Here is a 15408-nt window from a genome sequence, read left to right as displayed (position 1 = left end):
GTGGAATGAAATAGAACTAATTGGGCTGATTGGGAATGGAAACTGTGGTCTTGAGCTTCCAGACTTATGGTTTAAGCAAGTGAGTTAATCAGCCCATAGACGGGTGATACACACTTGTTTATGGAATGGTTTAAATGATCTCTTCATAATATCATAGATGTAAGTTACAATCATTCTGAGCTTAATAAATCATCACAGCAGAATTCTTTCATCAGTGATACTTAAGACACTTAGATTCTTGAAACAGGTCTGCTTCTGCTCTGTAGCTCTACTCACCACTGTCTCCCCTCAAAATATTTGGCTCTAGTGTGGCCGGCTAAAATAGAATAGAGTATTTGAGGATTGGTTTCTTGCGGGGGAAGAGAGGTTTGTGGCAGTTTTTTTTTTTTCCTTTTATGATGGAGGTGATAGATGCAGCAGCTCATTCATTGTCCCCTAATATCTGTTCTCCCTTCTTCCATGTTAAGAGAATCCCTGATTTTCAGGTGGGCATGTGGTTACCCTGAATAAATATTCAATTTCCCACACTCTCTTGGCAGCTTTGGGCAATGTGACTAAATTCAGAGCAATAGGATGTGGGAGGGAGTAATGTAAGCAATTAGGGAGCATGCTCTCCCGTTCCTGATGTTTTCACCTTTCCACTGCCTGGAATGTGGCTGTGATGGTTACCTGTCCTGGACCTTGGGGATGAGGGCAACAACTTTAGGGTGGAAAAGCAGAAAGATAGAAAGAATCTGGGGCCCTGACTGGAGCTACCACATGAGCACTGGACTGCTGATGCTCAGACCTGTTGTGTCAAAGAGAAATAATTGTCTTGTTTAAGCTATGATTTAGGTCTCTGTTTCAGCAGCTCATTAGTACATAGGGAGATAAAAAAAATTATGAGGTTTAGTGTCAGCTGAGTGATATGAACAAGATGAGAAACATACTTTTAAAGATATTTAATAAGTCTTTTTTTCAAATCAGTACAAAAATTTAAATACAAAATTGATTTGCTATTGACAAGTCTCAAATCTATCATGGAAACTCAAAAAAGTTACCAGTCTATTCACCTTTCATGGTGTTCTGCAAAATATTTGAGAACAGTCACCCACTACAGACATTCTTTTCCTCTGTGGGATGTCATACTGCATTAAAACTCTGTGTTTAAATAACAATGCCAATTTTGTTCATTTCACATGGAAAAGTTCTGGTTGAATTTGAATTAAATAGGGATTATAGCTCTATCCCTAGATTTTCGAACATGTGGTTGTTTGTTTCATCTGCTTTTACACTAATGTGTTAACAGGATGTGCAACACTTAAAAGGGAAACACAAACACACAGATAATTATTTAAAACTCTTTTTTAAATTAAATGGAGTAATTCATTTAGTTCTGAGATTAGCACCATTGTAGAATACACAGTATTTGGCATAAATTTTGCTCCTCCCCTATCTAAAAGTTAGAAGCATATGCCTGATGATATACACATTCACACACATTTCATATATATATATATTATATATGTATATATATAATATATATATATGCAATTGAGTAACAACCAATAAATAAGTTGGAAGGTATTTTAAAATGTGAAATTTGGTTTTACCTAAAGAGGTACTTTCTTACTTGGTGGAAAGAAAAAGCCCATACATGTACAGATAAATACGGATTTACAGATCAGCTGATTTGACTTGCTTCCAAGCCGTTTCAATGCATCTGTTTAGCTGAAGGAGCCCAGTGGGTCCTTATTGCCTCCATAGTCATCAGTCCAAAACCAGCATCCTCAAGACCAACCTGAAGGGTATTTGGCCATAGAAACGCTGTCTGCTTTGAAAATGAAAGTTGGGTTGGATATCTTTTGATGGGAAAAGTTTGTCATATAATTAGCAGTGAATAAGAAACCCTCTGGTAATGAACTCATTTCTCTTTTTAAGAAATTGAGAAGAAATGGTGCTCGTTTACCATATAAGGGAAAAGACACCTATTAGGTTGGGGAGGATTTTCTTGATGGTTAAAATGATTCAGATTTGACATAGACACATTTCCATGTGTGTTTATACCGTATTTATTTGTGTATTTTTCCATCTGTACCTTTCCCCTCAACTTCTCACTTTTAATTTTGAGGAAGAGATACAAGAGTCCACCACTATAACCCCACATTATATCCCCAATTCCTTATAGTGTCAGCGGCAGACTCATAGCTGACTGAAATATTTTGTCTGTGTTTTGAGACCAGATTTGAATGCCTGAAGCAGTTAATATGTACCTAAGTGAAAACCTGGAAAGACACTTATTTTTCTCTTTAAACTTGCATTGACCCTTGACTTGTGCTGAGTATGAGGTGAAAAAGAAGCATGGGCTCTTATTTGCCGTTTGACATTTCAGATAGCTGTTCCACAGGTTGCTTCTAAAGAAACAGTTCTTTTCCTACAACTTTCCTTTTCCTCCTAGTATCTACACTAGAAAATACTACATCCATTTTTTTTAGTTTAAAACTTGAGAAATAATTTTTCAAAAAAATTATTTTCCTATGGAAATCTGAAACTTCTTTTCCTCCCCAAGTAAAAAATGACTTGGGTTTTGGAAATTGATTTTGGAACCTCAGACATACCAATTTGCATATATATAACACTGGGAAATTTCTTCAAAATTCAACAGCTACTGAGAAACACTTAAAGCTCCTTCATGGGTGAAACCTCATTGTAGTCATTTGTATGGGTAGGCAAGGAAGGGGGATTTTTATAGGCATGTAAGCAATTGAAAACTGATGATAATGAACATTCCACGAAACTGGAAAGTTATTATTTTTTTCTTATGACTTCCACGTGCTTATGTTGGTTGGATCATAGTGGAAATTACATGGAGGGAAGAAAAAAGAAAAAAAAAATTACAGAAAATAAAACAAAAAGAACCCTTGAGAAAGAAGTGAATTAAATACTGCCCCTGTCTCCCAGCTGGTTGTTTAGCTTCTTTCGTGGCACCGTCTCATGTCCCTCAAACGTCTCATCCAGTGCAAGGCACAGAGGAGGCACTGAGTAAATTACACGGTGGTCGATTGGTTCACTTGTTCTTTTAGAGAGACAAGGTAGACAATTCTGAGTAGGACTCATACTGAGAAAAGATACAGCCTCTGACAGGAGGGAAATATCCCTTGGACTAAAACCCTACTGGTCCCCCCTGATTCCCTCCCGCTGGGGCTGTAACACAGCAGAACCCCTCACCCACATTCCATGGCAAAATATCTGCACAAATACAGAGGAAATTATGCAAGTAAATACGGTATGTAATTGTTATCAATGACATTTCTTTAAGCCATATTGATAAATCTTTAAACAGTATGAGCAAATGACTTTCATTAGCTATGATCTTTCATACTGAAATATTCTGAATGATCTGAATAAGCAGGTTATGGAAGCATATAACAATACAACAGCTAATATGATTCCAGTGGGTACAACACAAGTGTCAGTACTTGATACATAAATCTATCCCATCATTTTCAATTATAGGCTGCTGTGCAGAGCATTAAACATGCATCTTAGTTTTTATTTGTACACGATGGTTCAAATTTTCACTGAAATATAACTTTCCAACTATATAAATGTTTTGAAGCAATTACATTTTTCATTTGGAATTTTTCGGTGCATCATTTTCTTTTCTTCTATTAAATCTCTCTTTCTTTTCTTTTTTACATGGGATACAATAAATATCCTGAAAAGGAGGAATGGACGTACTGCCCAGCATACAGTCCTGCGGCCTGTTCTGAGGGCATCTGGAGGAACACTCGGTCTCCGGGCCTGAGCAGCAGCACCGCACTTCCAGATGCCTGGTCCAGAAAGCCCTTTTTGTACTCATCATACGTGTACATCATGGGCTCATTGTTCTTGAACAGAGCAACCCACACGTTGCCCCCCTTGCAGTGAACATGGTATGCAAAGTAGTAGACCCCAGGGACCTCGCAGGTGAAGATGCCCGTCTGTGGGTTGTAGTTCTGTCTGCCATTATAGAGCAGTTTGTCAAACTTCACCGGGGCCCCCACAGGTGGGAAGGGTGCAGTCAGCTCAGCTGTAAAGGCAGGCATCTCGTAGGCTGGCCCTCCATTCTTGCCTTTCTTAGCCCCATAGGCATGGGGGGGTTTCACTCCATCAATTCCCAGCCCCATGTCTGGCAGATACTCTCCATGGGGTGGTGGTGTAGGGGGCATCACAGCTGGGGGACCTGGGGGTCCTGGAGGGCCTGGGGGCCCTGGAAGGCCCGGCTGCCCTTGAGGACCAAGGGCACCAGGCTTCCCTGGGGGGCCATGAAGTCCTGCTACTCCAGGCTTCCCTACTCCAGGGAACCCAGGGGGCCCTGGGATGCCTGGTTCCCCTTTGGGGCCTGGCATTCCAGGTGGTCCAATGGGCCCACTGGGGCCCGCAATCCCTGGGATGCCTGGAGGACCCTGTAAACCCTGATCCCCTGGGATTCCTGGCTCTCCCTTTGGTCCAGGCAGCCCGGGAGCACCAGGGAGCCCCGGTAAACCTTTGAGCCCAGCTTCCCCCTTGGGCCCTATGGGACCTGGCAAACCCCTCATGCCAGGGGGCCCTACTTCACCAAGAAAACCTGGCTTTCCTGGGAAGCCTTGAAGCCCTGGCTCACCCTTGGGACCTGGTGGCCCCTGTGGCCCTACAACCCCACCTTCTCCTTTGGGTCCGGGAAAACCAATAGCACCTGGAGGGCCCATAGGACCTGGGATTCCAGGCAGGCCTGGCTCTCCTGGGGGACCCCCCATTCCTGGGGCTCCTACTGGTCCTTTCTCCCCTCTTGGTCCCAGAGCCCCAGGCAGACCCCCTATGCCCTTGTCACCTTTGGGTCCTGGGAAGCCAGGTTTCCCAATCCCTGGAATGCCTGGGGGTCCTGGCAGCCCTGGCAGTCCTTGTTCCCCTTTCCCGCCTGGAAATCCTGGCTGGCCAGGGATCCCATCCTGGCCTGGTTTCCCAACTCCAGGCATCCCAGGAGGCCCTTGAACTCCTGGGACTCCAATAGGGCCTTGTGGACCAGGTTCGCCTGGAGGACCTGGCTTTCCCAGGGGGCCCTGGGGCCCAGGGAAGCCTGTAACTCCTGGTTTGCCGACTCCTGGAAGTCCAACAGGGCCAGGAGGGCCATGCATCCCTGGAGGACCCTTCAGGCCTGGCAGACCTGGCATTCCGAAGCCCTTCTCTCCTTTAGGACCCTGAAGGCCTGGAGGTCCTGGTGGTCCTTTGGGTCCTCGCTCACCCTTTGCACCTGGTTGCCCTGGTAACCCTGGCCCACCTGGTTTTCCAATGCCAGGAAGTCCATGGGGCCCTGGAGGTCCTTGTGGTCCTGGGATCCCCATCGGCCCGATCTCCCCTTTGGGTCCAATTTCACCTTTTGCTCCGGGCATTCCCATGGCTCCTGGCTTTCCTGGCATTCCGGGCATACCTGGTTTTCCAATTCCTGGATATCCTTGTGGCCCTGGCTTTCCTTTGGTTCCAGGTATCCCATGACCTGGTAAGCCAGGGGGCCCAGGTGGTCCTCTTGGGCCAGGCTCTCCACGCGGACCTTGCTCCCCTCGTAAACTTGCTAATGGTATTTCTGTTGGGGGAGAGGGAATGGGAGTGGGGGCAAGGAGGGGAAAAAAAAGAGAAAGAAAAATTAATATTTATTATTCCTTACTTAAGGAAGTCATGACGATCATTATTTAATTTTGACACCTTAGCCTATTACTTACTGAAAGGAGAGACTAGGAATAATGTGCTCATCTTCCGGGACTGTGTTATCCGTACTTAAAGGACAATCAGGCTGATAACTGTTTTGTCATGTTTGAAATACTGTTGAGAACTGATATCTGTAGCTGCTTTTATCAGCATTGGTTATATAAAAAAGCTAAAAAGTAATGAGGAAACATTTTTCCAAGTACAAAACTCCAAAGTTTTGAGATGGTGTGTTTGCTATGAAGATTTTGGAAAATTCAAAGAAGGATGAAGAAAAATCAAAGTTGCCTATAAGCCCACTACTCAAGAGATAATCACTTGACATTTATATGTATTTTCATCTCATGTATTCTAGGTGTGTGTATGTGTTGAAGTGTTGGCGTTTTTATTTTTTTTATTATTTATTCTACCTAATGTATTTTTTCCATGTCCTTGATTTTTTAATACATTTTATATATTAAATATATATTAATATATTTATATTTATATACTTTTTATATATAATTGTATATATTTTTATGTATTTAATATATATTTAAATATATATTTTATGCTAAATAATATTTCCTATTAAATAATATTTTTGGCTAAATAACATTTTAATGTATCTTATATATTAAATACATATTTTGTGGCTAAATAATATTTCCTCTTGTGCTGAAAAGCAGTAGATGTGTTTAATGAAAGCAATTATCTTGTGGATTCAGGGAAGAATAGAAGCATTTTATCTTGTATGTGGTTTAATAACATCTTCCACGTCTGTCTCTAGAGCCAAATACATTTGCTTAATTCCTTTAATGTGCTATAGGATTTCCTGAGCCTCAAATATGAATTCTTTAATAAATTATTCCTCATTTGCAAATTAGGTTTCAAACAGGAGAAGTAAGGTACTTCAGGCTGACAAGCAGTGTGGAGAAGGAATTGAGCTGGGATTAGGGGCAGGAAGCTCTTCTTGGACTTGAAATGAGATCTGGACTGGGCCATTTAAGCCTTCACTGTCTCTGCTTGCCTCTCTGCAGCAAGGATAATATAGCCACACTACAACATTAGATAATAGATAATGAAAGATGTTATGCTTTCTCAGATTGTTATCAAAATACAAAGCACATGTTTGTTGGGATGATTATGCTGTGCCTTTCACGGCAATACAACTCTGGATCTTCTATGCTACTGAAATGAAACACAAAGAAATGAAATTTATGGCCTCAAAGTTTTATTTTAACAAATAGCCATATCTTAATCCTGACCATTATATTTTTCACTGAGCTACTGTCAGGGAACAAAATAGAACCATAGAACTTATATTCTTAGCAAATTCCCCAATTGCAATCTGGTACCCATCAGAATAAGAACAGGAAGTGCCACAAGCCAGGCAGGCCACTCAAGAAAGGAAGGAAAACAATCCTGATAATCCCTTAAGTGGGCTATCACCTCCTAAAGAGAAGAAAATTGGGAATGCTTCTTTTACGCTAAGTAGATATTCTAGTGCTATTAAGACATATTATTTCTAAGCAGTGTGTAGCTACTATATCAAGAACTTCTGGGACAGGGTCATGTCTTACTCATCAGGAATCCTTGATGTCTAGCACAGTGCCTGAACATACTCTTCTTATCTAGAGTTTCTTGAATGACCAACTGTAGCAAGTCAGAAGTTTCTATGTTGTTTTAGTATTTACTTAGCATTTTACTTACCTTATGCCACTGATTTTTCTCAACAAATCTTAACTTTACAGATGAAGAAAAGTAGTTTCAGAGAGGTTTTTTTTTTTTTTTCATTGAGGTATAGTTGACGTACAATATTATATTATTTTCAGGTCTCTCATTTCTGGCCTCTAGGCCTCTTAGCACCAAATCCAGTCGTACCCCAGAAGTAGAGCTTCCTGCTTTTGCAGGGACCAGTAGGAATGGCCTCCACTTTCTCAAAGGGAATTGCTATGCCGATGCAGTTCCTTTCCTATAAATGCTAGGTTTCTTGAGAATCCAGATAAAACAACTGAAGTTTTAAGAAAGTGTCTCTCACAGTGCTAAGCATGTTGTAGGTGCTGAATAACTAATGAATATGGCTGGAAAGCAATGGGGAAAATGTTCATCTGTCATGCAGTCCTTACCTTTTATAGTCTCCTTTTGTCAGTTTATTAACAGGTGTAGTAGCTTAATTCAACCACTCTTAAAAACAGTGACATTTATCCAGCTCCTAGATCACAAAATGCTTTCAAATATATATATTTTTAACACAGTAGGTCCTTACAACATTGGTGTCCCAATTCAGAAGACTGACTTATCACCTTTTTTTCCCCCATTGCTTTAATCCCCCCAGCATCTGGCCCAGAGTCTGACACAAAAATAGATGCTCATGAAATAGTTGCCAAATATTTGAACAGATAATGAGTAAGAGAATAAATTATTTGTTATTAAATATGTTTTGTGCCATTTAATGCTATTAAAGCACAACAGAAAACTAATTTTGTCTGTATTTTTAGGTCTTGAACTTTTTGAGGATAGAGTTTAGAACACAGTGAACACTTAATGAATATCAGTAATACATTCAAGAATAAAAATTTATAAAATGTAGCTTTTCCCCTGATCTCATAGTTGAGGATTTTGGAAAGCTGCCATTTCATAATAGCACAGGAATGTGATGTTACCTTTGCCTTTCTTAGGTGCTGCTTCCTTGCCCATTCTTGGCACTGGCTGAATTTCCTTCATATATTGGGGTAGATGTGGATATTCTTTGCCATACTGCATGTGGGGCAGCTCCTTGCCCATGGTAAGGCCATCTTTGCCCAAAGGCATGTGAGGTACTTGCTGGCCCAGAGGCTGGTATTGTGGAATTTGTGGTGGGATCTGAGGAGGAATTTGTGGTGGCAGCGGCTTGATCCCATAGTAAGCACCAGCCTGAATGAGCCTGATGGAGCCCAGGGAAATGGTAAGCAGCACTCCCAGCAGCTGCAGAGGGCCAGGTGGCACAGCCATCACCTGTGGAAGGAAGGAATGCACCAACATGGTGAAAGCCTTACAGGCCAATAGACACGTCTATTTAGAGAAAGAAGGGGGAGAAGAAGGAAACAGTCTTTATCAGCAGAACATCACCAGTGGAAGATACATGAAAAGGAAGAAGATGGTGCCTTTTCAGGAGAAAACAAGCAAAAAACAGAAAAGAGTAGGAACTGTCAAATGAAGGCAGTTGGTGGGATTATAAGCTATGGGAAATATCAATTCTGCCTTCTTCCATGGTATTGGAACCCTTGATTTTTAGCTGGAACGAAACAGCCCAGAATAAAGACATTTCAGCCAAGTGTGGCCATGTGACAAATGGATGTGGTTGTAATGGGTACAAGTTCCAAGAAGGACCCTGAAAGAGAGTGGCCCTGTTCCTCTTCCTCCTTCTTGCTGGCTGAAATGTGGATACATTTGCCTGGAAGCAGAGCAGATATCTGGGACCAGAAGTGAAATCCGTGCACTGAGCATGGTGGAGCAACAAGATAGAACAGACCTCAGCCTTGGCTGAACAAGAAGGTCCCATATTAATCCTTAAATTTAGAATTTGTTTACACAAGGAAGAGCTAAAGGTTTATCCTCTTCTTTAAATCATTATTCTTTTGAGTATCACATTTGCACTAAACTTAATCCTAATGGATTGAGTAGGTTGTCCAAAAGGAGGCAAACTTGGTGGCCAGTCAGGCTTTGTTAGTATGTGCCAAAATTCCATTCTAAGTGGAAATGGTAAGTAATTGATAGGCTTTATGCCAGGGACTGAGATTTTTCATCTGCCCTTTAGCTGCTTTGGTGTGGTCACAAATAAATGTAAAAGTTGAAGAGCAAGCAGACAACAGCAATGCAAACCACAGAAGTCTTCTGAATTGGAAAGAAAGTACAATATGACAGTCCCAAAATGCCATTGTAATATTTAAATACCGTAAAGTCATTAGTTTAGAATCTGCTCATTTGGACCGGGAGTCCATTGAAGTTTATCTTGTACTATTATGAAGGAAAGGTGTTTACAAAGCAAATTAGTTGCATAAAATAGGGTTGTGTAACTACTCACATGAATAAACTGTACAAGCCCTTTAATAGTACCCTTTGCAATTTGGCATTTAACAGAATAAATGCAAATGGGGCTTATAGGTTTATAAAAACCAACTCAAAAAGACCTCTGGAAATGCCCAGGGCTGAAGACCCAGAAGCCCAGGGAACTGCAGTGCTCACAAAAGCCCACTAGAGGCCAACTGTGGTACACACTGAAGTCTGTTCTCCCTGGTACTGACAGGACATAATAAGGTGCTCCCCACACGTTATTAAAGGACTTGAAAATGTGAATCCTAAGTGGAGTGTCCTCATTATGCTGGAGAAAGAAGTGGCAAGGTTCTCACAATTTTTAATGTCAGAATATTCTGAAGAACTTTGAATAAACTATCTCTAAATAATTTAATTTCCAATCTCCTGTGAGTTTGTTTTCTTTGCTTCTGCCTTAATTCTGGATCACAGTTTTCCACTTAGAAAATATGTGTTGACTTTGCGACATCCTATTCAAGAGGGATGCCAAGAGTGTGAACAGGCTACAGGAGAATTGGTTAATAAAAAGCACCTAAGAAAATATTTAATGGAATCTCTACCACAAAATTCACTGCTTTATAATTTTTCTAAATATACTAACCATATTTTCCCCAAAACATCTGTCAGTAAAATGATTTTTAAAACTTTCTCCATTTCATAAATCAGAATAGTCTCAAGAACTATTTGATTCAAGTGTATTCTACATAGTACATGTGCTGGTAAATGGGAGAAGATAGAATGCTGTTATTTTCTGTCTTTCTAAGAAGGATTATTATAAACCATTTGGAAAGAGCCACAAAATTGGTATTGATTTATACTCAGTAGTCCATTTTATTTATTTTTTTGAAAAGTTTATTTTGAGAGAGAGAGCGCGCTCATGAACAGGGGAGTGGCAGAGAGGGAGAGAGAATCTCAGCTCAGAGCCTGATGTGGGATCAAACACACTGTGAAATCATTACCTGAGCCAAAATCAGGAGTTGGGACACTTAACTGAGCCACCCACGTGCCCCTATGGTCCATTTTTATCTTAGATGGGAAAAGAACATCTGTTGTGAGTACTCAATGATAATTTATTGACTACTCATCAAACACAATGCTAGACCCAGCTAGGGATTATAAAGATAAATATAATATGGTCAATGGGCCCTGCCCCCACAGAGCTTATACTTTTTTTTAGTAGGGATTGACAGCAGAAAAAAGTGAATTTCCCATCCTCTTCTGTTCTCCAGTATCTTTAATCCTTTCCCCTTGAAGCAACAACTTTTCCCATTTTCCTCATATGTTTCCAGAGGTATTCTAAGAATATGCACATATAATACATATTCCTTTAAGACACAAATTACAACGTACTATACAAACCACCATTCCTTACTTTGTTCACTCAGAAGACCAGAGCTTAAGACCTTATTTCTCATTTTAGTTTTGTGTATCTGAACAGATCTCTTCAAGTTCTTTATTTGTTAAAAATAAGACTCAGTTGTTCTCTAGAGTCCTTAACATTCAGGGTTTAAGGCAGTCACCAGAGAGCTGGAAGTATTAATCTATACCAGAAATACATGGTAATACCTGGTAATGTATGAGCTGGGACTGAATTCTATCTTTGGGGATGAATGAATTTAATTACTAAACCCTAAACTTGTGGTGATGTCTTTAATAATAAGCTAGCATACTTGGCCCTTCACCCTTCCATCAATTCAGTGAATGTGTTGGATTATACTTAATAATTTTTAAACCAGGACAATCTAACGAAACATTGGAAAACTGGAAGGAAGCAAAATGCCTGGAAGAAGACCAGTTGGATACCAAAGGCCCAGTGGGATCCTACTTTACTACAATTATTTCCTCTTGTAGTCTTGGCCTTTCCTGAAAACCACCTCCTTAGGTCTGCCATCTGCCATTTCTCTGGCTCTTTTTTAAAATAAACTGTGTTCAGTTTTAACTTGAATATTTATGTAGGGGCCCTGGTTAGAATTTACCGCTTGACTTACCCTTACTGATTTCCCTCTTGTCCCTGAGGATAGTTTTGGTGGTCAAAGTGGTGTGGTGGTTCTCCCCAAATCACTCAAAAGAACATCAGATTTGTGTAACACTATACAAACACCTGGTGGGAGGAAGGAGCCTTGGAATTTCTACTGGGAAAAAAATGGTGGTAATGGATTTTCTTGCCCCCCCCCCTTTTTTTACCCCCCCCCAACCGAGGACGCAAGATACAATAATGTTGTGAATTCTAGTTGATGTTTTCTTAGATTTATACTTGATAACTGGTACGTGTGTGTTCGTGTGTGTGCACGTGTGCACGAGTATACGTGAACATCAACGTATATAATGTGTGCAGACAGTGGATCTTTGCCAGTCAGACCAACTTAGTGATGGGTTTCATGCCCTGTAGAAGACCGAGTTGAGTTGTAGCTATACCATTCCCCATGTCTATGACTTTGGGTAAGTGCCTTATCTTCACTAGGTCTCAGTTTCCTTACCTATAAAACAGCAACTATAAAAAATAAATTATAATCTTGGCCTCTCCCACAGAGCTGTTTGAGGGCACAAATGATAGTAGGAATTTTTTTGTAAGCTGAAAAGCACCATTCAAATTTAAGTTATTATTAATGGAGTGTGACCAAAAAGACAAATCAAAACCAACTGAAATGTCAAAGAGTTTCAAAGAAAGATACTAGCCAAGATAAATGTGAGGTTAACTGCAGTAATGATAAACCTAACATGAATAAAACAATAATGGCCATTAAAATATACTTGTTAAAAAAGGGCAAAAAAAAAAAAAAAAAAAAAAGAAAAGAAAGAACAGCTGAACCAAGGCAGTTATTCATTCTGGTGTCAGAGTTGCCAATCCTAATCATTTTGTATAGCTCTAAATGGTTCCCTATATTTGGGAAGGGCTGCAGAGAATTTCAGTTTCCTCATGTGACCTGTGATGTATATAACAGAATAATGTGATATATATTATTTTAAATGCCCCTCAGCATTTTCTCTTTGTATTTATCCCCGTGAGATTTTGGCTTGCTGTGCAAAAGAATGTTTAAGTATTTAAACCTTCAGTCCTTGCCCTAAATCCAACTTTCCCTTTCACATGAGGCTAACACAACACACGCAAGTGTGTGTGTGTGTGTGTGTGTGTGTGTGTGTGTGTGTGTGTGGTGGTGGTGGTGGTCAAGCCTCTTTCATCTGCTCCTGGGTAGTCCCTCCCACAGGAGCTATAGTTTCTCAAGGCCTCAGATATATCACCCCTGAAGCAAGGGGAAGTCAGGCAGAATCCTACTCCTGTGATATTTACCAGAATTGTCTTCTTGGCTTTCCCATGCCTCTCAAAGAAGGTTCTCTTCTGATTACATTTCTCAGAGAAATTCATTCATTAGGTATAGTTATTTAAGGAGTGCCTACTAAATGCTACAAACTGGGTACTGGTGAGAGGAGTGAATCAAATGAGGTTCTAGATCTTATTGAACCACTTTCTAGTGTGGGAGGCAGGCAATAATAAACAAGTTAAAAATAAATTTTGTAATTTCAGATTTGAGTACCATGAAGAAAACCAAGCAGGGTGAAGAGCTTGAGAATGCCTTGGGGTGGAAGACACTGTTCTGGAAAGAGTGGTGGGTAAAACATCTCTGGGGAAATAAATTTTGGATAGAGATGTGAAAGTTGAAAGGCTTACTTGTCTCTCTTAAGACACAACACACACACACACACACACACACACACACACACACACACACACAAAGTCTTTCTTATCACACTGGTAGTTATAGGTGCCTTTCACTAATGTAAACCATTGTTTCAGAACTTTACTCATCTGTGTCTATCTTCATTTTCACATCTTCATTGTATTCTTTTTATTCTAAGGGTTTCTTCTTTTTGATCCTCCACATTTTAACCCTACTGTATTAGTTTGCTAGGGCTGCCATAACCAAGTATCTTAGACCAAGTGGTTTAACCAACAGAAACTTATTTTCTCCCAATCGTGAAGACCAGAAGTTAGAGATTGAGATGTTGGCACAGTGGGTTTCTTCTGAGACCTCTCTCCTTGGCTTGTAGAGGCCATCCTTTCTCTATGTCTTCACATGGCTTTCCTCTGTGTGTTTGTGTCCTTTATAAGGATGCTAGTCATGTTAGATAAGGGCCTATCCTACTGACCTCATTTTAACTTGATTTCCTCTTTAAAAAACCCTTTCCAAATACAGTCACATTTGGAGGTACTAGGGATTAGGACTTCAACACAGGAATTTTGGTGGATACAACTCAGCTCATATCACCTAGACAATTCCTCTAGACCAACTCAATTCCTACTTCTGCAGTCTTCCCTACCTTTTCAGCCATCATTATCTTCCTCTTCCTATTGAAAGTTTAACACAAAGTTAAATGCAGCTCATCAACCTTATGTTTTTTCCTATTGCTTTTTGTTTTTTTGTTTTTTGTTTTTTGTTTGGTCCATTATACTTCAACATGATTGTAAGCTGAGGACAAGGCAACTATGTGATATTCTTTCCATTTTCTCAATATCTATTTTTAGATAGATCTTCACAGTCAAAACTCTTAGTGCTGATGGGGCTTTAGAAAATATCTATTTCAGCCTCACTCTGCATTTAGAATCCTACCTACACCCGTTGAAATATGAATGCCTTCATATTTCCTATTTGAATATTAATCATGATGGAAACATTCATAAAGCAACCTATTATCTTGTTGTACAACTATTGTTATTTTTATTACCTGGTAGGAGCAGCTAGTAGGAGAGACCACCTTTTTTGATTCATATGGCAGGGTACATGTAGCTTACTTTTAGCGGGAGGTGGGAAGTGGACATTAAAAATATATCACAAAATTGGATAAGGCAAAAGATAGATGGTTACATGATCTTTTACTGTGATGCAAATAAAACTACCTTAGGATCATCTAACTAGGGTTATGTAACTTTATTGCATAATTGATTAGTTTTACAGATATAACAAGTCAACTATGTTGAAAAGGATATGGTTTTATTTCTCTTTGCTATGTTAACCAGTTTTGTATGTAACTGTATGTAACTCAGGATTTTTTTCTATCAGCTCATTATAATAAAAACCCCAAGGTTTATTTTTTTTTAATTTTTAAAAATTTTTTTTTTATTTGAGAGAGAGAGAGAGAGAGAGAGCGAGCATGTGTGGGGAAGGGTCAGAGAGAGAAGGAGACACAGAATCTGAAGCAGGCTCCAGGCTCCGAGCTGTCAGCACAGAGCCCAATGCGGGGCCTGAACCCACAGACCGTGAGATCATGACCTGAGCCAAAGTCAGTCACTTAACCGAATGAGCCACCCAGGCATCCCTAAAGCCCCAAGTTTTTAATATTTTGTTTCAAACCAACTTTGTCACCATGTTAAATAAAACTTTGGCATGTTCACTTATGAATGAGGATTGTGGTTTTAGCATTTTGAGAATTATGCTTTGATGGGGACACACAAAAAAAATAGCCAAATACATAAATATAGGCAGTTTTGGAAAACATGGAGAAAAACCAAGCAGGAGAGGGTAGGTAAGGAGATAGATGGTTATCATTTGTGGAGATGATGTTCTCTGAAACTCCTTTTACTAAAAAAAAATTGAGCCTTCTGTGCTTGGATGGGCTGGCACCTAGGGTTTAAAGGAAAAGAGAAGCAACTCTAAATCA

General features: G+C 40.0%; 1 protein-coding gene across 3 annotated transcripts in view; it reads right to left on the bottom strand.

Moving 5' to 3' along the window:
- Nucleotides 1-926: 926 nt before the first annotated feature.
- The window catches only part of COL8A1 (collagen type VIII alpha 1 chain), a 152932-nt gene continuing 138450 nt past the window's right edge, over nt 927-15408 (bottom strand). For all 3 annotated transcript variants that reach the window (XM_011285982.4, XM_019839605.3, XM_045036806.1), the window contains 2 exons: nt 8346-8676; nt 927-5581 (listed from right to left, as the gene is read on the bottom strand). In XM_011285982.4, coding sequence (XP_011284284.3) covers nt 3675-5581; nt 8346-8673 — 2235 coding nt within the window. In that variant the 5' untranslated portion in view covers nt 8674-8676 and the 3' untranslated portion in view covers nt 927-3674. The remainder of the gene's footprint in view (nt 5582-8345; nt 8677-15408) is intronic.

The sequence above is a fragment of the Felis catus genome, chromosome C2 (assembly GCF_018350175.1).
Source record: "Felis catus isolate Fca126 chromosome C2, F.catus_Fca126_mat1.0, whole genome shotgun sequence".
Classification (NCBI taxonomy): domain Eukaryota; kingdom Metazoa; phylum Chordata; class Mammalia; order Carnivora; family Felidae; genus Felis; species Felis catus.
The sequence above is the reverse complement of the archived record's forward strand: the minus strand, read 5'-3'. Positions and strand labels throughout refer to the sequence as shown.